At 41.6% G+C, this 25,563-nt stretch overlaps 2 protein-coding genes across 2 annotated transcripts; one reads left to right on the forward strand and one right to left on the reverse strand.

Annotated features, from left to right (window-relative positions):
* Window positions 1-5,826: 5,826 nt before the first annotated feature.
* rag2 (recombination activating gene 2) lies at window positions 5,827-7,428 on the forward strand (the record flags this gene model as incomplete). Its single annotated transcript, XM_080504959.1, has 1 exon — window positions 5,827-7,428. One exon carries the CDS (start codon window positions 5,827-5,829, stop codon window positions 7,426-7,428), a length of 1,602 nt encoding a protein of 533 aa, XP_080361085.1.
* A 2,403-nt stretch (window positions 7,429-9,831) lies between these two features.
* On the reverse strand, window positions 9,832-14,237 carry rag1 (recombination activating 1; the record flags this gene model as incomplete). The annotated part of the gene is made up of 3 exons (XM_080505565.1): window positions 9,832-11,579; window positions 12,422-13,524; window positions 13,909-14,237. The coding sequence occupies 3 exons, from the start codon at window positions 14,235-14,237 to the stop codon at window positions 9,832-9,834; spliced, it is 3,180 nt and encodes a 1,059-aa protein (XP_080361691.1).
* Window positions 14,238-25,563: the final 11,326 nt, after the last annotated feature.

The raw sequence follows: 25,563 nt of genomic DNA on the forward strand, positions 1-25,563 counted from the left end.
AAACGCACTCTTAGGATCGCCACTAATGTGCATGTCACTATACTAGTAGAGGAAACTGGTATACCTCAATTAATCGCAGACATACACAGGAAGCACATACAAAATCCACATGGCAGTAAAAGGCAACACTCAAGACAGGCCATCCATTTATCAGGGCAAACACATAGACACACATTTACACCAGAAATAGGAAACATAGAGCTACCAATTAACCTCATCTGACAAGCAGGCGCTTGATTTTGGGAGGAAGCTGGAGTAGTAGATGCAAGCCCACAGATGCATACAAAGAACATGCAAATAGAATGCCATCAGGCCAGGAATTTTAGTTTTATGTTCTAACCACTGCACCACCTTGCAGCCCTACCTAGAAAAATATGTACCAACCCAGGCATGAGCAATTACCTTTCCCAAGGGGAGCAAATGAAAAACTAGGACTACTGGAGTGACCTGAGTCATTAGTTAAATTCAAATCTCCTCAATATGAATATATGTCGTACAACAAAAATATTTCTTCTCGGCTATGGTTCCTGCTTTGTCCTAGTTCTCATGAAGTTCTTATGATTATTATATTTTTTTTTGCCTGATAATAGTTATTGAACCTAATCTTTCAACTCAGTAAAAAAAAAGGGTAAAAGTGCCTAATAAGATGAAGTACGCAGACAGGAACAAGAAAGCTGCTTGTGTCAACATAAAAGCAAAGCATGCATCATGCAGACTAGTTTTCATTTGATCGATAACTTCTCATTGACCTCTAACAGGTCAGCAAGGGGCTGCAAAAAGGGTTACATTTCACCCTGGATTTCTGTGGGTGATGTGATGTAGATAAATTCAAGAGGAAAATCATCCCATAAAATTGTGGTATTTGAGTTTCTCCAAAATAAATGTGTTTCTCCAAATAAGCAGTGTGTGAACATGAGTTTAACAAGTTGAAATTTTTGGGAGACTGCGGTGGAAGAACAATGACCCTGAATATTAAAGCTGAACTATGCTATAACCGGTTGCTTTTCACGAGTTGATAACCTCCAGACCTCCACAATATTAACCGAGGTGGAAGTACCACTGACACTCAGTACCAATCACCACAAGGGGAGCAATTACCGCAACATTAAATAGTGATAAACACCACTGCACAGTGATCGTCAGAACATCAGAGCTGTCACCGCATCATCCGTCAAAACCACACCTCAGGGTACCAACAGTCAGGTAGTGATACATTACAAGGGACAGAAACAGGTGCTGCTGTAGATTCTAATTACTTTGTTCTATCAATTATGTACAAATCCTTGCATGGCCTGGGGTCTGCCACACACTGCTGTGCCTCCTACACACTCCGTACACCATCCCAGCTGTGGCTCATGCAGCAGGCAGACTTTCTTTTGGCTCTGGTTTATGTGGATGCCTTCAGGTGACTGAATCAGTTTATTTTTCCAAGGCTGAATTCATACAGAGGAAACAGTTCTGGGGAGGGGAAAAAAAAAAAAACATAAAGAGGGAGGGGAAAAGATAACATTTTGCATATCCCACTGACATTTGATTGCATTAGATCCTCTCCAGTAACAAGAGTAGATTCTGTTCTCCTCCACTCAGCGCTGTTCGCATCAGTTTAGACACACAGGTGCGCTGCTGTTTTGTGTTTTCAAGCTGTAACGGTCTTCCAGGCACTTGAGGTTTCTGCCTTTGTTTTGCACACTCCTCAAGTTTTCTCTGCCACTCAGTGCACAACAACATTATGCTAATGAGCGGGTAGACATCTGCTTCCAGCGCAGGTTTTCTCTGGGTGTTTAAGCGTGTTTGTCACTCATATAGGGGAACTGCCTTTGCCTACAGTAGGTCAAATCTTTAAAATGGATATGTAGTGCAAAGGAAGCAGCTGCTAGTGTGTATTCACCACTGGTGAAAAATGATGTTTTGTTTCTCTTTTCCTTTGCCTTCCCTACATGAAGCAGCATCATAGCAGGATAATACATCAGGTTGAGTTTATGGTGTGAATTAATGATTCATGCTCCCGGCATGTCATTCAGCAGCAAACACGAATGTCAAAAGTTTCACTGAAATGAATAATGTTGGCTCTTTTTTTCTCAAGGTTTCACAGTTGTTCTTGTGACGTGTCCAGTACATGTGTATATTAGGCAGGCTATACAGCCAAATGTTCAAATGTATGTATGAGGACTTTTCACCAAGCCAGTTTTTGTTTGTCAGTATTTAAAGCATTTGAATATTTTGCCAAATAGAAATAAAATGGTGAAAAAATGGGGAGGTTTAATTTGAAAGTATGAGACGAATCTGTGGAATAAGATACAGTCCAGATGTGACAGCAGAGCTTTAATCATGTGAATCTTGCCTGCAGAACAGTGAATACTGTACACAACACAATCATAATGTGACAGCAGAGAACCCATGTTAACGATGCCATTTTGGTGTTTGAAGGTGTGGCTGCCAATGATTTATATTTAAATTTGTATGCTCTAAACGGCACAATTATTACTACATAGTATATTTGAAAAACAAGCTTGATTAATCTCAGTGACAAGCTTGAGGGAAAGTTCGTGATTTAGGAACTACTCAACAACATTTATCACATCACAAAGGCATCTCAAAGAAATTACATAGGGCCATAACGTTTTTCAAATCATGAAAAAGATCAAACAGAAGTTATTATGTTTATCCCAAATCACCTGATAAACAATTGTTCCATAAATATAGTCATACTGGATGATATTACTTTGACCTCCAGTCCTACTGTGAGAAACTTGGGAGTTATGTGTGACTAGGACTTATCCATTGACACCCACGTTAAACAAGTCTGCAGGACTGCGTTCTCTCACTTGAAATGTCTCTAAAATCAAGACAGTGTTGAGTCAGAGTGACAATGAAAAAATTATTCTTCCATTTGTTCCTTAAGTAAGCTATTGTAATTCTCTATCATCACGGTGTCCAAATAAGTGCTTAGAAAGTCTTCAGTTGATTCAAAATGCTGCAGTGAGAGTCCTGACAGAACCCAACACGTCATTCCAATATCTGCTTCTGTTCATTGGCTTCCTGCTAAATCTAGAATATAATTCAAAATCTTTCTTTTAACTTATAAAGCTCATAACAACCAGCCTCCATCATATCTTAAAGGGCTGTTAGTCCAATATTACCCAACATGTCATTCTCAGAATGCTGCTTACCAGAGGTTCCTAGGTTTTCTAAAAGTAGAAGAGTGGATCCCAGTTTCAGTTAGAGAGGCCAACACAGTCTCTACTTTTAATGTTAGACTGAAAACTTTCCTATTCATTAAATCTCACAGGATTATTCAGACCATATTCTAATTAATCTGCTATAGGTTTAGACTGCTGAAATACCTTGAGTAAGTATGCCTGCCCTTGTTTTGACATAATTTAATTTCAATTAAATGGCACTAACATTCTGGCTCTCCGCTGTATTCTGTTCTTTCTCTGTTCCTTCCTGCAGGATCTCTGACAGTGGAACTGGAAGTTTCTGATCTGAGCCTCCTGTCCCCATTGCCTCTGCAGGGAGTGGATTATCTTGCCTTCTTATGACAGTCTGTTTGTTTTCTTGTTGCTCTCTGTCTCTGTCATATCCCTTGCTTTCTTTTTAATCTCTGACCACAACCTGCAGGTGTCTTTCTGTTAAAAGGGAGTTTTTTTTTCCCTTCTCACCTTTACCGATGCATAATAATGTGGATTAGTTATTCTCTGCAGGAGTGTTTACAGATGACTGTGTTGTCATTCGTGTTATGGAATTGAATTGAATAATCTACTTCAGACATTATAATGAGGGAGAGAATGTGGCTGAATGGGTAAATGAAGATGTAAGCTATGAAGTTTGTTGTGTGATATATACGTTTTGTGCGTGCTGCATTCAGAGGTGCTTTCTGAAAAGGAATTGTCATTATTTGGTGTGTCTGGTAAATATACAGCACATACTGTGTATCTTCATGATTTGACCCAGCTGGAAAACCATATATGAAACCTGATTGGTCAAGTGACTATGCAGTGTTCAATTCCTGTTCCTTCAAAATAAATGTCTGTGAATTTCTGTCAAAAAATACAAGATTAAATCGTTTTGTAGAGCATTGAGATGGGAGTTGCATATTGCTAAAACAAACAAAAAACATACGGGTAACCACATCGACCAAAGACAATTTTTTTGCAAATAACTGTTGGGGTTTTTTCCTCTTTTTAGCAGACATCTAGTAAGGGAAATAACATATTTGCTTAATTTTCCAAGCAAGAAGGGATAATATACAACAAAAGTGATATTGTTCACGTTTACATTTTCTATTATAACCTACGTATATAAGGCACGTAATGATGATTTTTAACAGACTGAAAACGTTTTGACCAAATTATTTTATAACACCCTGGGTTTGGAAGTGTTTCCATCAGTGAAACACACACACACACTCACACACACACACACACACACACACACACACACACACACACACACACACACACACACACACACACACACACACACACACACACACACACACACACTAGAGGTGTGTCATGTTGACACACTACGTAGTATTTTTTTTCTTTGTTGAAGAGCAATCTCTCATTTGTCAACATGCATTTCCTGAGTCTTGCTCATGTTTCACATTCCCATTTGCTGAGTTTCCAAATACACGTACTCACTTAACAGTAACATGATTTTAATATGTAAGCAAGAATTCATTCATCATTTGACTAAAATGTAATCAGTAAAAGGCTGTCAACACAGCAAACTGGTGAATAATTTCTATTTAAATCTGATATGTTCTTGACGACATTAGCAAACCACATGAATACATTGAGAAATGTATCAAGGGATTTTAAATCTTGAAATCAGTAGATTCTCTCAAAAGCCTCTTTTGCCATCCTCAATATAAGGTATAACATCTGATATGATTGAAGTGACTTAGGCACAGCAGTCAGTCTTCACACCTGCCAGTGAGGAGCAGTCACACACTGTTAACCTCAAGATCTGGAAGTGCTTGTGAGTCAACGGAGCTTCACAAACTCAACCACCGTCTGATTTTGTCAAACTTGAGCTCCATAAAGAGCCCTTTAATTTCATCATAACGATCGTACGGCTGAGACAAAGGTTATCTCAAGGCTTGCGTTGTGTCTTCTTGCTGTAAGGTAAGGGCAATTCACATTTTCTACAATATTAAATGAATTAATGATCCAAGAGCTTTTGAAATCATACCGTGCTTTTTCAGGTCTGGATGCATAGTTCAGGTCATAATATTATTAATGCTTCACAAAAATGTTTCTACTAAGAATATTGTCAGTTAAGCCTCCCCCTGAATAGCTTTCTGCCTCTATCATGATGTATTAAAAGAATTGTATTCAAGAGCAATGAAAAGTGAATACATTTGAAGTTATATTTTCGGAAGAAAATAGTAAAAACATTTCATGAGGCATGAGTTTTTTTTCTGTTGCTGATGTACAACTTATTAGATAATGGATACATTTGTAAGCTGATACAATTACAAAGAATATAGGTAACTGTATAGTAAGGAGAATATTACTGCATCTTACTGATATTAATTTTGTGTTACTTTAACATATGCATTCACATTTACTTGATATACCATGAAGTACTCAATAGTAACCCATACTATTGTATAATAATTCTAAATAGTCCCTTGCAGCATGGATGGACAGCTTAATGACTTGTACATGATGATTACATGCATTGTGATCTACCACATGCTACTTGTGCAAACAGGAAGTTAAAAACAAGGTGTTCTGAATAATAACAAACAACAGCTGACTTACACATGTTGTTTTTGTGCTTCATTGCTGTTTTGATACAGGCACCTGCCAGAAAATGACCATGGAACCATTAACTCCAGTGAACTGTGCAGGCCTTCTGCAGCCTGGCTGCTCTCTGCTTCAGCTGGATGGGGATGTTCTCTTGTTTGGCCAGAAAGGTTGGCCTAAGCGCTCGTGCCCGACAGGAGTGTTTGGTGTACGGGTTAAAGGTGGTGAGATGAAGCTGAGGGCCATATGCTTTTCCAATGACTCATGCTACCTCCCTCCACTACGCTGTCCAGCTGTCTGCCGCCTGGATCCCTATGACGGGCTTCCAGAGAGTTACCTCATCCATGGCGGCCGCACCCCAAACAATGAAATCTCATCAAGTTTGTACCTGCTTACTATGGATAGTCGTGGCTGCAATCGTAAATTAACGCTGTGCTGCAAAGAGAAAGAATTGGTGGCAGAAGTTCCGGGGGCCCGATACGGGCACACAATGAGCATAGTTCAAAGTCGAGGGAAGACGGCATGTGTACTGTTTGGGGGAAGGTCCTACATGCCCACAGAAGAGCGGACCACCGAAAACTGGAACAGTGTTGTGGATTGTCTTCCGCAGGTGTTTCTGTTTGACCTGGAGTTTGGATGCTCCTCTGCTCACACTTTACCTGAGCTCAGTGATGGGTTGTCATTCCATGTGGCCCTGTCTCGACAAGACTGTGTCTACTTCATTGGAGGTCACTCTCTCGCCTCTGACTCACGTCCACCTCGGCTGCTTCGCTTGCATGTTGAGCTCTTGCAGGGTAGCCCTTTGCTTTCTTGTGAACCCTTAGAAAATGGTTTATCCATCTCTAGCGCTATCGTGACTCGCACAGGTCCCTCTCACAAGTACATCATCTTAGGGGGGTATCAATCAGATTCCCAGAAGAGGATGGAGTGTATCACTGTGATTCTAGATGAGAAAGCCATTCGCTTTGAGTGCCTTCAGTCCCCCGAGTGGACCCCGGATATCATCCATAGTCGCACCTGGTTTGGTGGCAGCACTGGGGACGGAAGTGTCCTTTTAGGTGTGCCAACTGAGGGAAGGCCGTCTCAGCCAGAAATGCATTATATGTATCAGGTCAGCTTTCAAACTGAGGGAGATCACAAAGAGGAGGAGGGAGCGCAGGCGTGCAGCCAGGAGTCAACAGATTACGATGACTCCACTCCTCTGGAAGACTCTGAGGAGCTCTATTTTGGTCGAGAGCCGCATGAACTAGAGGACAGCAGTGATGATGAAGGGGACACTTACAATGAAGAGGATGAGGAAGACGAATCACAAACCGGTTACTGGATCAAATGCTGCTTGGGCTGTCAGCTGGACTCCAACACATGGGAGCCATACTACTCCACTGAGCTCCATCGACCAGCAATGATATTCTGCTCCAGAGGAGAAGGGGGTCACTGGGTGCATGCGCAGTGCATGGAGCTCTCCGAGACTCTGTTGCTCAAACTCTCTCAGGGCAACAAAAAATTCTTCTGCTCAGACCATGGAGGCCTCCCCTACCAAGAAATGACCCCAGCCCGACAGATTACACCCCTGAAGTGCACCCCAATGAAGGTTAAAGGCAGGAAAACACTTATGGCTCTCAACATGTCCCCAGCCAAAAAGAGCTTTTTCAAAAGACTTTTTGACTAACTCGTGTTTTCATTGTGAAATGTGAATGATGATCGATGATGATGTTCAGAATATTTCTAGTTCATATACAAATGAAAATTATTCCAAATGCAAAATATGGCAATCTGTAATCAGTGTGAAAAAATTGTGCTAAGAAATGAACCCTAAACATGAGCTGTATGTTCGTATTTTTCTATTGCATTACATAAAGTGTGACTAAAATATGCAAGGTTGGGCGTTATTTCTAGTTTTGTTCTTTCATTGACTTTTAAACTGTCCATTGTTGTTTTGTATTCTATCTAACATCACACGTTTCACCTCCACACTTTCATGAAACTGAACATTTTAAACTCTTCTTTCTACAATTAAGCTGACAATTTCCAAATGATTTGTGATGACAATAATAATAAGAAACATAAACACAGCATCAAATTAAAGTGTTTTCCCCCCTGTTTTCTTTCATATGTATTTTTATACTACATTTTCAGCATGTTTAAATTCACACTCTGCCTGCATCCCTGTGCATATTGTATTTGAAATCATTTTAAAATATAAACATTATAGTAGTTAAATTGTTTTTATTTAAGAAATATTAAATCTGCTATGATATCATATATAAAAATGTAATCTGTTTATCAAAATATTTGTTGGAATTTTTACGTGGCATTTCAGCAGAGTTCTCTGCAGTGCCTCAGTTTTTCATAAGCATTCTAGCAGTTTATTGAAATATATTTATTCCTTGATGACAGTTTCAAATGTAAGTGATGTCTTCTCGAAGACAACAAACTTAAATTATGTGCCACTGATGAAATTTTAAATCAACAAGTGATACTTCAAGTAAAAATTTGTCTTTATTTATTCTTTGAAGAAACAGAAACAATGAGTACATACTCTCTTCCACAAGAACAGTTTGTCAAAAGGAAAATGAAAATAAATCCAAGTACATGTAGAGAAATCTTTGTGTAATATTTTGCTATTATGCAAAACAAATCACCAGAGGAAGTCTTCTGCAACTCCAGTAAACTGTTTATCTGATGTTTACTGTATGTACGGAAGCAGAAAATTGAGAAGACACTCAGAAATGTGCACAATTGGGATTTAGCGAATCATCCATCATCCATCACATTGGAAATGCAATTCATTATGGCAAAACCAAATGTGAAACAAGTTGCAGTATAATGCACAATAAAACACGGTGTTATTGTAGGACTGTGTCAACATATTCAGTGAAAAATGAATATTTCATAACTGTCATTTGGTTAAACTTATGACAGAAAAATAAAATCAAACATTCAATCAAGTAAGAAAACAAAATTGCCTGTCACAATTCAAAATGGTGAGGGCAGAAAAAGACAATATAATCAATCAATCAAATAAATAAAGTTGCCACCAAATCAGTTTACATCAGGTCTTTCCGGCTCCTGCCTATCCCTCTCCGCTGTCAGTTGAACCATTGAAGAAATACCCTCAGAGAAAAAGAGACAGGTTAGACACAGAGCTTGACAAAAATCCCCGCCTGGTAGAGTCCATGGGGTATTAGGCTCTGTAATGGACCATACTGTATTTTTACGATATCAACAAAAAAGGTCAGTATATGCTTTATTTTAGAAGAATTCAAATAAGTATCATCTATCCTCCACTGTGCAAAAACTAAAAGAGATAAAAATTGGTTCAAAGTGACCTAGCATCTATTATGCCCCTCAGGGATCCCACGATAAAGCACTAAAGTAATCTTTTTCAGAGGGCACTCATGAAACAAAGAACATTTGGGTCTCTGTGATTGCATTTTGCTCCAGCAGAAGTGATATATTAATACAGTGGCCACAAATGTGGTCTTTTTAACACAATTTCGCACCATGACTTACAGCGCTTTCATCTGTTTCCATAAATATCCCCTCTATATAAATTCATAAATGTGTCATATCCTCGCAATACAATAAAATGCATCATATTTCAGAGACGATGAAGATAAAAAAAAAAAAGAACTGGGGGGGAAAGCAATGAGAAGAAACCTGTGAGTAACTTCCATAGTAGGACTCTTTGCTTGGCCATCTTTGCAGTGCAACGATATAAGTTGATGAAACAAGGAAAACTGACAACAGGTAAATGGACAAAACAAATGAAACAGACACGTTGAGTAATGTTATTCCTCATGAAAAGTGAGGAGGATTATCTCCTCTGTCTGTTGCTGATATTCATCAATAAACAATTACATTTGCCACTTAAATCACAAGAGGAGCAGACAGCAATATATACACACACACACACACACATATATATATATATATATATATGTGTGTGTGTGTGTGTGTGTGTGTGTATGTATATGTATATGTATATATATATATATATATATCAAAAATTGCAGAGCTCTCTCTTTATTCATCAAATGGTAAAAACCACAGAATAAAAAGTAAAATCAAGTCAAAAATCTAGAACCTCCTGAGACACATCCTCATCATTGTGGTTCTCTACAGGATCAATAGTAGCTTGCAGAGCTCTGGCAGAGTCCTTGTGAGCCTCCATAAATTTCTGCAAGTACTTGGAAGTGTAGAGCCAATGATGTTTGAGTACATCCTCCAGCTCATAGGCCTTTGACTGACGTGCATTCATCTTTCTGAAACGCCTGAACAGTTTGTTAGCTGACTCGTTCCCCTCGCTCGCCCAGGCTCCAATAGATCCATCTCTCTCAATGATCTCAGGCACATGAGCAAGGGTCTTGTGTAGATAATTGGTTATCTTTCCATTGTACCTATATTTGAAGGTAGAGGAGAGGAGGTCAGCAAAGCGCTGAGAGTTGAAGCTGTAGCGGCACAGCTGGTCAGGGCACTCCTTTGCTGGGCAGGTGGCACGCCACACAGGTTTCATCTGTATATACAGCCTCATAAGCTCCCTCAGGGCCTCCCTCCTCTCCTCTGAGGGCACCAGCTCACACACCACCTCCACAGCCTCCTGGGTCATTAGCCTGCGGGCATAGTTCCCATTCATCCTCATTACCGGTTTAAGCTTCACCGTCTTCCTCAGCTGTTTATCTAGGGCTGCCCTCCAGCTGCGACGTTCCTCCCGGCTGGGACTGACCTTTTTGTAAACTTCCCCAATCTCATCCTGGAAGATTTTGTAGAATTCAGTGGCATTACCAATATCACAGTGCAATGCATCGAGCGTGGGGTGAGTCTCCATAAAGGGTTTGGCAGACACCCCTTTGACTCTGTCTCGCAGCTCATCTACAGACTCAGAGAATGGGTTCGTTCTCCACATTTCGTAGCGTTCAAGGTTCTCTTCATGATTACGCGTGACAGAGTGCAGCACCATGTTGCGAGAGGCCTCTGCACGACTGGCATCGCACAGTGTGCAGACATATGAGGACCCCGAGGCTTCCAGTCCCTCCAGCTCACGCACCATCTTCTCATCATACCCTGTGCCCCTAAAGTGGAAGCGAAAGGAACGGAGCAAGCCTCCCATGGACAGGATGAGCCGGCTCTCTTTCATTGCATTGCGCTCTGCGACTATGGGCCCCAGGACAGCTGTGAGTGTCTCATGGTCTGACTCATCCACAAACATCAGGCAGAGGGGCTTACAGGACAGCTCTGAGTTCGGCTTTGGCTCAGTGAAAATGGAAACCTCCTCCTCTTCCTCGTCTGCCAGGACTGAGACAGACATCACAGTGAAAGAGAAACGTACAGCCTTCTCGGGAACAGCTGGTCCTCCACCATGCTTCTCGCTGACATCACCCATGCCATCACAACATTCCTTGATCATAACACTAAAGCCTGAGGTGCAAGCACTGTCTTCCATCCCATTCTCTCTCAATCCCTCCATGATGTCCTCCTCCAGATCCTTTAATGCTGACACTAGTGCCACATCATAGCGAAAGCGGCGAGTGATGGTGTCAGCCGGGGCGTCATCCACTGAGGAAGCGCATCCAGCGAGCCCATTAATAATGCCAACACTGCAAGTTGTCGACACATTCTTGAGAGTTGGCTGCCATTCAAACTGGTGAAAACCGGGGAGAAGTTCCTTCTCTGCGGCTCGCAGGGTGTGCAATGGCTGAAATATCTGGCGGCCACTTGTGGCTTTGACAGTGCGGTACATCTTGTGATATTGGCTGCAGCTCAGGAAAGTGTTGACCCGAATGGCCAAGCACACAGCAGGACTCAACCCAAAGCCTCTGCCTGCGGAGAGAGAAAATGAAAGGAGAAAAAGTTTCAGAGAGAGACAGAAAGAGGCAAAATAAAAACATGAAAAAAAGCAACGGGAAAGGATTGACACATGAAGGGAATTTTTTAACACCAAACCGTGGAAGCCTATTTCGAGCTCTTGGAAAAGAGCTGCTGCATCTAACATTTCCTCATTTGATACCCCACCCCATTTGGAGTAATTTTTACTATGAGACAGAAAGAATCGCAAATTTAACGTCCAAATGTGAATGTATCATTGTCAAAAGCCCACAAGCCCATGATTACAAAATCCAATATTTCCTAATTTCCAAATGTTATAAGGGGACAGAGGGTGAATCAGTGAAGCTGGCAAAAGTGATGTATTGGCTGCAGATGAAAACAGACACCAGCTGGCTTCCATTCCCCAGAGAGGAGGATGGTGCTGTCTGTGTAATTTGCAGATACAAGAGTTGCTGATGTTGTTTTGATTCTAACAGCCCCTTCACAAGAGTTGTTATTGTGCATTAAAGGGAGTGTGAGAATGAGAGACTGACAGACAAGACGGGTGAGAGTGGGAGAGAATCAGGGAGGAGCTGGGCGTGTAACAGCGTGGTTCAATAGACAGAGATGGACAATAATGAAATGCTTTTCAATCAAAAATCTTAGAAAAACTTTCTTCTCCCTCCTCTACAGTGAACTTTTCAACTCATTGTTATTTATGAGATGACTGTTCTCCTCAGAGGTGGGTGGAAATATTAATGAGAAAACACTATCATAATTTTCATTTGTTTATGTCCCTCTGCTGTGGCTATGAAGGGCTGTGATGATTGAACAAAAGGCTTCTAACAGTCTCTTACCTTGCATCATGGCCTCCAGCTCATCTGCCTGTCGATGTTCATTCCCAGATCTCAATGCCAGCAGGAAGAGAGTCAAACACACAGACTTCAGGTCACCACCTTCCTCTTTGTCTGCAAACATCCTCACTTGGTTCTTCAGATCCTTCAGCCGATGCTTTTGGGCACGTCGGGTTAGCGAGAGCAAGTGCTGGCGGGGTCTTCCACCTTTATTTACGAGCAGGTAGTTGTCAATTTCTGATGAATGCTGGCTTGCAACTTCCTCCCGCTCATGGCTCAAACAGTGATCTTTAAATGAATCTAGCTTCACTTGCTTACAACAGCTTTCGCGGGGGCAGAGCAAAGGCAGGGAATACAGAGCTGATAAAAAGGTTTTGGCGGGCGGGGTGAGCTCATCAAGGGCACAGGGCAAGTTACAGACAGGGCAGTAAGGTCCCAATACGTGGGTAAACTTGGCAATACAGCTGTGGCAGAAGAGATGCCCACAGAGGGACTGAACTGGATCAGAGAGCAGGTGGTCACACACTTGGCAGGTGAAAGAATTGATGAAGTCCACAGGGAGCTTCTCAAGGATCAGCTTGTTACTCAGGTGGTCATTCTGGCAGTGCGTGATGTTCCTCACCCACTGCTCCCTCCGGACACTGACTTTCCTCCAGGCCTTGTGCACAGAACCATGATGGTCGCCGAATGGTCTCAGAGCCCTCTTCTCAACAACAACAATATTGTCACTGGGGTCCCTCCTGGTCCGTTTTACCAAGCTCTGGGCTCGAGGAATAACTTTCCTCCTCTTCCTCCCAGTCCTCTGGAATGAAGTTTTCCTTGGGGAGCAAAGGTAGCAGAGGGAAGAGTGAGGTTTCCACTCAGGGACTTTTGTTCTGGTGAAGCTACAGAAACCTCCTCCTCGTATAGCCACCATCCAGCAGCGATGACAGAAGGAAAGAGGGTTGATAGCTTCTGTGTCCTCGCTGACGTCTAACTTGAAGACTTTAAGGATGACCTCTGGCCAGCTTGTGAACTTGCAGCCCATTTTACGTAGGGCAAGTTTGCTTGTCTCATCCAGATCTCCTTGAACATCATGTACTGGTCCTTTGACTTTTGTTAGGGTCCTTCCACAAACACGGCATAAACACCTTCGGAAAAGAAATACAAACATCAGATTGTCAGTATATTAGAAAAGGATCAAATATATTGTATTGCTCCAACTACTTTGCACTCTATTGCAATTTGTATGTCACATAGAATCTAATGTTACAGAATAAAATAAGAAATGTATATATATATATGTGTGTGTGTGTGTGTGTGTGTGTGTGTGTGTGTGTGTGTGTGTGTGTGTGTGTGTGTGTGTGTGTGTGTGTGTGTGTGTGTGTGTGTGTGTGTGTGTGTGTGTGTGTGTGTGTGTGTGTGTGTGTGTGTATATATAATTTCATGGCTATTTCTACGTATATGAAAAATGGCCTATATTTCTATGTTGTAGAGTGACAATTGATCACCTGAGGTGGTTCATGTGAGTTTCCATTTCCTGTAGTTTCATGTCCACTCTCTTGCCAGGGCCCTCAACATTTTCCTTGCTTTTTCCTCCTATGCACAACTTCATAACACTATCTGGGCTCACTCTCTGATCTGTATATGAAGCTGCAGTGAGTGCGATCTGTAATGAGAATTCTTTCTGAGGCTGTGCCTCACTGGGAAGAGGTGCTTTCTCCATGGACTTCACCCTAAACAGTTTAAACTTCCACTGAGAGTACTTGGAGTGAGGATGGCAGAGCTCAGCCGGCATGCGGGATCTGGGACCATCTGTCTCTGGGCTTTCTGCCTCCATGATGCGACTTAGAGTTTAGACCCTAAGGAGGAGAGCAGAGGAGAAGAGAGAAGAGAGGGTATGGGGGTTACAGTTGATGCACTGTAAAAGTAGAAGAATGATTTCAGCTGTCCATGAGATAATGGATATAGAGAAAAAGATTTTAAGTTTCAAATCCTCATAGGGGATTTGAACCTAGTGCCTTCTCAGGGTTGAGCCTATGACACAATCTAAAAGCTTTACTTGAATCCAGTTGAATTTATACACCGAGTGCCCTGAAATCCCACAGAGCAGAGAGTAGTGAGCCCTGACCTAGACTGCTGTATTATACCATAAGTGGCATTTAGATCTTGTGTAAAATGCATGAGACAAGTGCTGTGGGATCGATAGAACACCAAAATCTTCATTTCTTTCATCTTCACACACATCAGTCAGAGAAGCATTGTGACTTTTTCATTTTTCTTTTGATATAGCAAGTTTGCTAAATGGACAACCTCTTCCCTGCAAGGCTGTCAATCATTTATATTAGTCATTTTCTTGGCTGGAGAGAGAATTGGAGCCCTGGGAGCCTCCGACCAGCATTTTAAATGCGAAGAAAAATTGGAGACACCACAACCATAATTCATAATACATAGATATTGACACACCAGAAAGGGAAAAAGAAACAAGAAACCATCATATTGAATAAACATCATAAAGAATTATTCCAAACACAACACATCTCACCAGTCAAGTTCTCTTATATGGTACAGCACAGGTTAGATCATTGATTCTGCTGAACAAATGAATCTTATTTCATCTCTTCTCATACTGCCTCTGTACCATTACCAACTCTGACAATACAGCAGTCAAACAATCTTAGCGACTATTACATCAAATTTTGGGTCTTACCATTGCACCCCTATAGTGCACACACTGAGTCTTCAATCTATCCATCTTTCAGCGCTCTCACTGTGTATTCTCCCTTGGAGTCTTGAATCTGTCAGTCTCCTTTATTTCTTGGCTCTCTGTGTATACTTCACATGCTGAACTCTCCTTTGAGACAAACAGCTGAGCCTCTGTGCATGTGTGTCAGCTGGGCTCTTACCTTGTTTTTCAGTCTCAGCTGGCATCAGCTCCCTTGAGGGGCCTTCTCCGCATGAGAGCACAGGGGAAGCCCTGGAGCCAGACCCTGCGCGTTGCATATACTGTATATGTTTGGGTTTGTCGCAGCTTGGAGCCCCTGTTACCAGGAGTTGTGGTTTCACACTGTGGGAATGCTCTTGTCTGCATCCCCGTCTCTTGTATTTATACCCTTCCTTTGATGGGATCCCAACAGTCAATTCCTGCCACCTGAATCAGCCAGCTGCAGAAGAAAAAAAAAAAAAAAAAAAAAAAATGAGGCCAACCCAAAAGCACAGTTGAAACATGTGCATGGTGAACAGAATTCAACTGCACAACACAAACAAAAAACATGTTCTACATCACCTTCATCCTAAGCTACAAAAACCTTAATGTCATCTTTATATCTCCTTCTTCATATCAATATGCACTCAGAAAGAAAAAGAGTTTAACTTTTGTAAGTACTGAAAGAGCAGAAATATGCTCAAAACAAAGACAAACTGAATAGTAATGTGTGATCTTAACAGCAGAATGCAAATCATATGACTTACTGTTATTAGTTTCATTTTAATTAGTGGTCGGTCCAACTTTCTTCATTGTCATCTTTCTGTATTAGTGTGTGATGCATCAGCAAATCCACATGGAGGCTGCTGTGAATCTGAATGATAAAGGCAGCAAAACAAGTGAGTCACATTAGGTTGAATTCTAATTATCGTGTGTGTGCTGTTGTGATGTTTCATTCAGCAGTCACTATTCTGATAAATTAGCGTTAAAAAAAACCATAAACAACTTATTGAGGTGGAAAGTAGCAGCAGAGCCACACAATATACTGTCTATTTTGATAAGTTCTCTTCAGACAGTTGCATTGTCATGCATGCTTTTTGCTGCGGTTGTTTCATCCATCCCTGTATTTTTACAATCATTTCCGATAATGTCAGTGCTAAATAGCACATTTCATTCATCTCTTCAAGTATTGTCTCACTGTCATTATTCTGAATGAGTTTTAATTAGGCAGCATTATTTGATGTAATGTCTCAGCAGGTATGGGGAGTATTTGCCCAAGATCATTCTTGTTTGTAATTATCCAGGGGATTAATCTGGTGTATTCACTGCAGGAGCCAGTTGCTGTTGCATTGGATTTGCCCGCCAAGTCATTACATACACAGTCAGTGGGCACCAAACAACAGTTGGGTCTCTCCCACTCTTGTCAGCTTAACAGGGGAGCCGGATAAAAACTGGCAGGCTATGCGGCTTATATTTCATGCATATGGTCAAGTGTGACCTTAGACCACACTGGCAGTTTCTATTTGTTTGGGTCTTTCTTTCTCTCCCTTTGACAAGCACACCTTTTCACAAGAATTGCTGAAGAGCATACAAGTTGGTTGCAAAACTGCAGTTTTCTTAGCCAATTCAAATCCATCCACCACAGTTGGGATTTCTGGAGTACACAGTGCTTGATTCATTACTTTTTCAAGCACAAGCAAATGATGGATTGTAGCAAGATGTTCAAAGCCTATTTATAGTTGATATTTAGATTTATGATAGCCAAGTTGCCACATGTTTCCAAGGTAAACGACACACCTAGCTCCATGGCAGACAGGGACAGAGCTGCAGATGTCTGTCTGACAAACAAGCACTGACCTCCTGAGACCCTCATCTCTCTACGCCCGCTAATTGACTTGTTATTGATCAACTCAAAGACAGTCTGATTTATGGGAAAGAGGACTTGTGGAGACAGCCACCTGGCAAAGAGCAGAGTGTTATGAATGTGAGGAGCAGACCCTGTGGGACTAGAGGCTGCAGTTTAGGAGGACACGCAGGAGTTTGCAATGCGCCAGTGAACTGACACTACACACTGAGAGAGGGTGTTTTTACACCAATATAATAAATGCCTACAACATGTGTGTGTATGCATATGAGCATATAGACGCTGTGTGCAGTGGGAAAAGATGAGGGGGAGTTACTGGTACTGTGAGATTTACAACATAAACAAATGAATAGAAAATAATCCTATTAATCCATGCTTGAGAAACTTCACAGCTTCTACTTTTGGTTCTTTTTGTGCAAAACACAGAAAAGGAAGGACAAGGGAACAAGAGTGAAGGTGTACGAGCTGAAAGACAGAGAAGGGGGATATAGTAGTGATCTTGTGTAAAGGAGTTGCACAGGATAACAGGCTAAGCTCAGAATAGAGAACACAAAAGGGCTTAAGGCTGATTGCAAGCTGTGACAAGGAAAGGGGGAAAGAGATCAGCCCTTCCAGGCAGAACTATGTAAGCCAAAGGTCCAAAAGAGATCCTCTGACAGCCGGAGTCACATAGCAGCTTAAGGAAAAGTGTCAATAGCAGAAATGGACAATGAATGAATTCCACAGCAGAACTGGTATCTTTCTCAGAGGGAATAAAATGTCAGCGATGTCCACATTTAAATACACCAGCCAAAATTGCGGCATGATATTTAAAAATGTCATGAAGAATGTGAGCATCTTTGTCATTGTATTCAGGGTGAAGGGGATGTTTCGCTCTAATATTTCTGAGATGCCATGTGCAGTATATTGAGCATTTGGTATGCAAATTTCTAAATGAAATTTCACGGCACGTTCAGCAAGTTCTTCAGCTTCTCCCATCCAATCCAAAGTCAGTCGCCTCCTACTGTCCAGTACTTCTATCCTTCATCCAGAGACATGATTTGGTAGATTAATACTCAGAGAGGTAGACTTCAGTGCAGAGCTATTCATCAAAGCTGGCTGCCAGAACAAAACCCCGACCTCACTACTCAAACCCTCCCCCCCACATTCATCCCCCCGTCTCTCATTCAATGTCTTGTTTCCCTTGTATCACCATTCTCCCTTATAGGGCTTGTTGATAATCAAATATGTGCTTATCCCAATGAGGTGATTAATTACTGGCCCTCCCTCCCTCTGTACCACAGGTTGGTGTGCTTGCAATCACACAATGACAGCCAGTTGAGTGATGCTATCTGGGGGCCTTGCATGACCCCGTATGACTCTGCTGCATTTGTTGTCGGCTCATCTTGACTGATGGAGCTTTAACAGAGAGCAGAGACGCAACACAACATCACAGCTTCTCCAAATAACATCCCCCACAAGCTGCTGACAGACTGACACTACAATATCTTCCATGTCCAGCTTTCCAAATATTCATTTTATTGGAACGTCTCGTCTTGGGTTCATATTAGTTCATTCTAAGTCTTGCATTAGCTATAACTTTCCCTTAGGCACTGCAGTTATTTTTGCTTTTTGGACCAGTTCCATTTAGGATAGGATGGGATTCAAGTTTATTGCCATTACATATGCACAAGTACAGAGTAACGAAATGTCATTTGGCATCAAACCCAGAAGCGCATTGTAATAGGCAATGCTCTATACAGAAAGTATGCATGAATATATACCTATGTATGTACAGGAAAGGAACAATGAACCATAGTTATGATATGGTTGCTTTTTCTGTACATACAAAAAAATAACACAGTATGTCTATTACACTGCTCTTCTGCAATTATTTAGAAGATGAAAAATTGTACTTCATTAAACCCCATGGGGAAATTTCTTCAGCGAATTGACCGATCGGTATGCAGGCACACAACACAGCATTCGTAGAGAGCTGGTGAGGGCCGAGCGTTTTGCTCAGGGACCCCCGGTGCATGTTTCTGGGTCTGTGGGAGGAAAACGTGAGAAAACGCGAGAGCATTAACCACTGTGCAAGACATGAAATGACCTTCCCTCTGTTCTGGTGAGTTTGACAATACAATATGAAGAACAACTTAAGCCAGTTTGTTGTTTCTTTTTGAGGAGCATTTCATACTTACAATTAGGCAAGATAGGCTATATCGCAGCCAAATAGCATGCATACATTACAGGGCGAATACATGGGAGCACTGAGCAAGAGTGTAGCCCTCCAAAAAGTGAGACCTGCATGTGAACAGACAATCCAGATGGCTGTAGATCCACTTGAAGTAAACCAAAAGAAATTAAACCTTAAGCCACATTCAGGAGCACTAGAGTAGAATAGGGAATCAAGACCAGTGTCTTTAATCAAAATAACAATGCTGTTTAATTCCGTGTTGATTAAATGCAGATTTCGTAGACTGAAGAGCAGTCCTCTTTATACCAGGGGACCTGCAGTCACGTAAACATCTACTCACTGAATTTGTTTCGTGTTTAACTGTGTATTAGTTCTCTTCTCTCAAACTGTCTGGTGCTGGTTTACACAGAAGGTCTGTCAGCTGAGGGGTAGTATCCTGCAAACAACTCCACAAGATTTCAAGTATTCAACATCCTTGGAGAGGGATTTCTCTGCAAATTGTTAAACACCTTCATAAGTGGGTTACATCCACATTCCTTTTTTAATGAAATGGCAGTAATGGCACATTCTCAGCTCTACATTTCACACGGTTTGTCTCCTGACTGGTCATTCTGCTTATTTCTCTTCTCCCTCCCTCCTTTAGTCCCTTTCCATCAATGTAATGAGCAAATCATGGCCACTAGGGAGAGATGTAGAGAGAAAAATTGGTCCCATTATATGTCAAGCAGTGTGAAAAGAGCAGCACTGTTGTCTGTCAACCCTAACCCCCAACTGTTCCCAGTCTTAACTTCCCAGCAAACACAAAGAGTCCTTTTCCCACACATAGATCTGCTTATTATTTCCCTGTCTTTTAACTAAAAAAGCCCATTATAGAAAATGCCAGGACAGCCGTGCCCTTTTCTGCTCTAGCTCTGCCACTGTTCAGACAAGAGAACAATGGACATAGCAACATGCGCTGATTCAGGGCTAATTTAGAGTGACTGGTCTTAAACCTGTCTTATAGACTACAGTAATTATAAGGGGTGAAGGGAGGGGCAGTAAAGGATGCAGTGGATCGGAGGGGGCCTGTGCAGGAAGGTTGTTGTCATTTGGCAGCCAGTCCAGTTGGAGAGAGAAATGACTGCTGAAGCCAGATCCTGGGTGGTGGAACATTTATCAACCAGTCATCACAATGATTCACATGATGCAGCAGGGAACCATTATTTTACCAGTCCAGGCTCTCAAACCAACCTGCTGGTGGAGTCGATGATGATAGCTGTAAGCTTTATGAGCACTGAAACCAACATATACAATAATTGTTTGAGAACAATAGTTTGGGAAGGCCTATCTCTTTCCACAGGATTGTGTGGACTCTGTGTATTGGACCAGACTGCGAAAGAATTGCACAATTGAGCCCAACCCACTGGCATATGGCATTTTTTTCCTCAGCAGCAGAAAACGGAGGTGCCTCAAGAAGGGGCTGACAAACATGTTGTCCCTGTACTTGGAGGGCGTAGTAACTCGTGCTGAATACATAAAAGATCACAAATAAATAGACCATCCACCTGCTCTGCAACTGCTGTGGGACCAGATAGATCAGAAGGTATTGTTACAGTTTTGCATTTGTAGGCTTGCCTGTACACGCAAGTACAGCAGGCTCCGCATAAGCAAATAAACTCCTAACTGAATAGGGAATAAGGGAAAGCGACGAGGCAGACTTGTGATAGCCTTCTCATAATAACGATGATAAAAATGCTATTCTTCTATTCATTCTCTCCCCCCACTTCCTCTTTACCAGCTTTCCCTTTTGGCTTCTGCAGGAGGCACATCATTCTAATATACACACATTTTCATCCCATCCTTTTTGTGAAAGACCTGCAGGAAAGAGAGAGAGAGGGAGAGAGAGAGAGAGAGAGAGAGAGAGAGAGAGAGAGAGAGAGAGAGAGAGAGAGAGAGGGAGAGAGAGAAATGAGGACTGTTTATTTAGTCAGATGGTCTAACGTGTGTGGAATAGATTTGAGCTGATGAGGAAGCTGTCTGCACAGTGGCAGTTGGCATCAGTAACTGAGTGAATGATGCCGTCTCAGAAGCTGCTCCCTCCTTTCCTCATTGACCATTTCCTACAGAAGTAAAAAGTAAGTCATACTTTATCCAAGGTGGCATATTGACAGTTTGGACACATATGAATCATTATCACTAGTTTGTCTTGCTAAAACAAAGTTAGAAGAACACATTCAAATTCAACATTTTGGTGAAAGGCGACAACAGTTTCTGCCAGACTACAGACTGAACTGGTTGTCTGAGGTCATGCAAAAGTAAGATAGTTGTGTAGCAAGTAGTTTTATAAGTTTTCAGTCATAAGTCATAAGTATTGGACAGTTACAAATCCTAATCTGATCAGAGGAGGACATCAAGTCAGTGAAATACGAGGCAAAATACAAGGCAAGCCATCCAAAAACTAGTCCAACAGACATATGGCTGTCTGCAATATCTGTTCAAAATCCGGTACTAATCCATCAAATAGATGCTGAGATATTTCACAAATTCAGAGACTCTGCCCTTCTGTCACCGAAGGACAAGTAAAAGGATTTGAAGTGGTTATTATTCTGTCACCCAGGACTGTTAACACAAAATTTCATGGCAAACAAAAATCAGGAGTACAACATGAAGCAATGCATATTGTCATGCTGCAGAAATTCTTTGCTCCATGTGAAGACAAGGCATGGGGCATGAAATTTGCACTTCAAATCAAATAGTAAGTGTAGTGCTAAAGGCCTGGAGTCTGAGTGATTTCAGGCATGGCCTAAGTGAATGTTTGCCTTTTGTCTTTTCATTATCACTAATCTCTTCATTGCCTTTTAGATTATTCACTCATGCTAAAAAATGTTTTCCCAAGATGGCTGCGACCGAGTTTCATGTCTGTCTTGCCTACGTTTTTCCCTTCTGCCTCCTCTCGCTTCAGTTCCCTGTGCCATTCATTGTCATTGTGAAAGGTGTGTGACTTCCAAGTAGAGCAGAGCCCATTATCGTAAATAGGCCAATAAGTAACTTCACACAACGTGTCCCGAAAGCTGGCGCACTCTATATGCAAAGCAGAGCCACACTGTTAAAGAAACTGTCGCCAAGTGATTATATTTGTAATTTAATTTCCTTGGTCTCACAGAGATAAGAGAAGGGAGAGGATACAGTTGGCCAGGAATGAATAGAGTGAAGAGAATGTGACTATAGCTTCATTGTCGGAACTGAGACGTCCAAAAAGACACCACTTATGAACAAGGGTCCCAGCAGGGAGATGTAGTAAATACAGAGGGAAGTCAAAACCCAATGACATAAAAACAATGTTAATGCCAAGGACTTTAGAGAAAAGTTAAACAAAGCAGAAACACCTGCACTCCGAAATCCAGTGTACGGATTTAAGTGCAGAGTATACAAGAGACTCTTTTTCTCTGATCCCAAGCTCTGTCGGTCTGTTTATCATCTACACACTCAGTTCTGCTAAACAAATGTAATCAGCAGGGTGGTCTGGGTGGGGTGTCAGTCACAGAGACCATTGGCTCATTTCAGATTCTACCCGCGAGATGAACTGAGTCAGTGCAAGAAAAAAAATGAGTGAAGGACACAAAGTGTACTCTCCTGCCCCCCCCCTCCCACCCAAATTCTACCTCCCTGTCTCGTTTTTTTTTTCTATTCCTGAGAATGTACTGCAGACATCAAATTTCCTGACTTTTCCATTTTTATAGAGTGTCCACTTATCCTGATGACAATGCAGCGCAGGGTACAATACTGCAGTGGTCAATCTCTGATGCGGCCGACATAAGATCATTCAGGGCTGTGGAGAGTCGTCGGTGAGAGATGGAAAGAAAGAGGAACAGTACAAAGTTCATCAAAATCTGACACTACATGAAGCGCCGCAGAGTACGGGGACCGTGTGAAACTATTTTGTGACATCTCAAATCCTCTCTCCCCCCTTTGTTCTCTTCTCCTCTGATCTTTTTGTCTGTTTCTCCCCTGCTGTCTTGTCTTTCTATGTATTTCCTCAGTGTCTTCACTTTGAACCCAATAGCATTAACCTGTCAGGAAATTTACAAATGTTCTGAGTGAATAATGTAAACCACTGAGAAATAAAACTGCAAAAAGCATGGAGTTCTTGCTTTATTTCATAATTCATCATGCTCCCACATGGATCCAAATAAAACTTGACTTATTAAGTAGTCCAGCACATTCTGGCTCAAAATCCTCTGAAATATGTTTGAGAATATTAATCACACTTTGTCTACCTCACAAATAAAAATCCAACACACGCATACACAAACACACACACATATGCATACAGTACATGCCCTGACTTTTTGTGATTTCATTACTCATCAAATGAAAGCAGTTTCTCCTCCATTTTACCAGACACTGCTGCAAGAGGCACAGCTATAGATGTTACACCAGCACCATCAAAAGGCAAAAGAAGAAACAACAGCTTCTGGCTCTCCTTTCGCTGATGCTTCTTCCCTCCAAAATACAAACTTTAGGCTCTTAAAATCAGATTAGGAATGCTTTGCCTTGGCACCTTGCAACTGTTTTTATTCATCTCACTAAACACAACCACAAACACACATGAAGGTAGTTTATAGAGCGGGGAGGCATCGTGGCAGTGCAGCATAATTAGTAGGACATGGTCGTATAATTGGTTTCTAATTGAAATGAAGGGCAGTGTTGTAGCCCAGGTTGTGTTCGACACATGCTGCAAGCCACAGCCAGGAAACGCTCAATCTTGGTGCCATCTTCTGATTGATGTCTCTGTAGCAAATGCCCTTCAACAATCAGCTGCCACGATCTCTGTGTGTCTATCAGGCCACCGGCCTATCTGTGTGTAACATCTTCTACCATTCATCTGTCATTTCTCCTTTTGTGCCTCACTGTCTCACTATCTCTTTATTTTTTATCTCCATATTGATTTGGCCCGCCATTCTCTAAAGGCATTCTCAACCTTTGGTCTGCTCCTTTGAGGCAGGTGAAGGAGCAGCGTTTGTGGTCGCCGAAGGTGAATAGGGGAGGGGTTGTTTATGAGATACTGGCAGCCATAAAGAGATGGTGGGGGGGAGCACCATGTGCTTTTAAGGGCCCAAACAGAAACTTCCAAGGGAGATAAAGGCAACTTCAGATGAAAAGAAAAATCGATTTCAAAACTATTTTTATTTATAAAAGAAAATTACTTACCAGCGCTCTTATTTTGACAAATTAGGTTTTCAAACAATTTCCCGGGAAATAAGAGTAGGAATCAAATGAGCTGCCGCTGAGAGGCACAGCTGGATACAAGAGGTCAAAGTCAACCGAATGAATTTGAAGTTTCAATGAGGAAGGTCTTTCAAACAATTCTGTTCATGGATCGCATGCTGATGCAATACGACCTTCAAGGACATTCTCCTCATTTACACAGCAATTAAACACTACCCTGTTGGTAAATTGAAAAAGAGACAAAAATCCTCTGTGGATTTAATAACAAACTCATTACCAGGGCCCAACAGGGCGGAACTGCCTTTTAATTAGAGCAACACCTGATTAACGCCCAATTAACAGAGCCAGAGCCACTTAATTCTCCCCCACTTTGGCAGGTTGAGAACATAAACATAAGCAGACCAGCAACAGAGTGCTTCCTTTTCTCCTGGGAAGGTGTGAGAGAAAAGTAAATAAGGACTTTGGAGACAGTCTGTTGTCTGGTGGTCCACATGCTCCACGGAATAGGTGACTGTATGCTGAGAATGCATGAGGTGAGTTTTTTGAGAAAAGAGACAGATGTGGGACTGGCTGACAAAAACTGTGCTTCAGTACACACACAAGTCCTGGTGGGCTGGTGGGTAACTTTCCAAACAGTGAACAGTGCTCAGCTGCACAATGTGGACTCTTCCAGTAGTTCAGTTTAAAAGATTTGAAACCTTTGTGGGCGGAAAACAAAAGAGATACATTAATGGCGTTAAAAAAAATCTTTTTCACCAGTTAACAAAATTTGAATTGATTTGCAAACTGAAATCTGTCTGTGACCCTTCTTTTCTTTTCTGTTTTCGGAGCAATTCTACAGATAGGTTCCTCCAAAGATATTTCAGGTTATCCTGAAGCCGAGATAAAGGCTTGATGAAATTCTTGTGACTTCCAGGAAACACAATACTTCAGATATACAACAAGGTATAAATATGAGTGTGCTGGCAGCTCAGCTAATGTGCCACACTACGACACTGATGTGTGTTTTCGTGTACAAATGAGAGTTTATAGTAATATGGGAGATACTTTCCATCATTTTAGGTGCGGTAACTTGATAAAATAACATCTTTATTCACAAGAAACCTATTATTAGAGGTCGATAAGTTGAACTGAAGTGGAATTACTGTTATATCTGTTACGAGTTGTTGAGTTGTAATTAATACAAGTGAAAAGTACTGTGGTTTCAAAAGTTT

This window comes from Blennius ocellaris, assembly GCF_963422515.1.
Source record: "Blennius ocellaris genome assembly, chromosome: 11".
NCBI lineage: Eukaryota > Metazoa > Chordata > Actinopteri > Blenniiformes > Blenniidae > Blennius > Blennius ocellaris.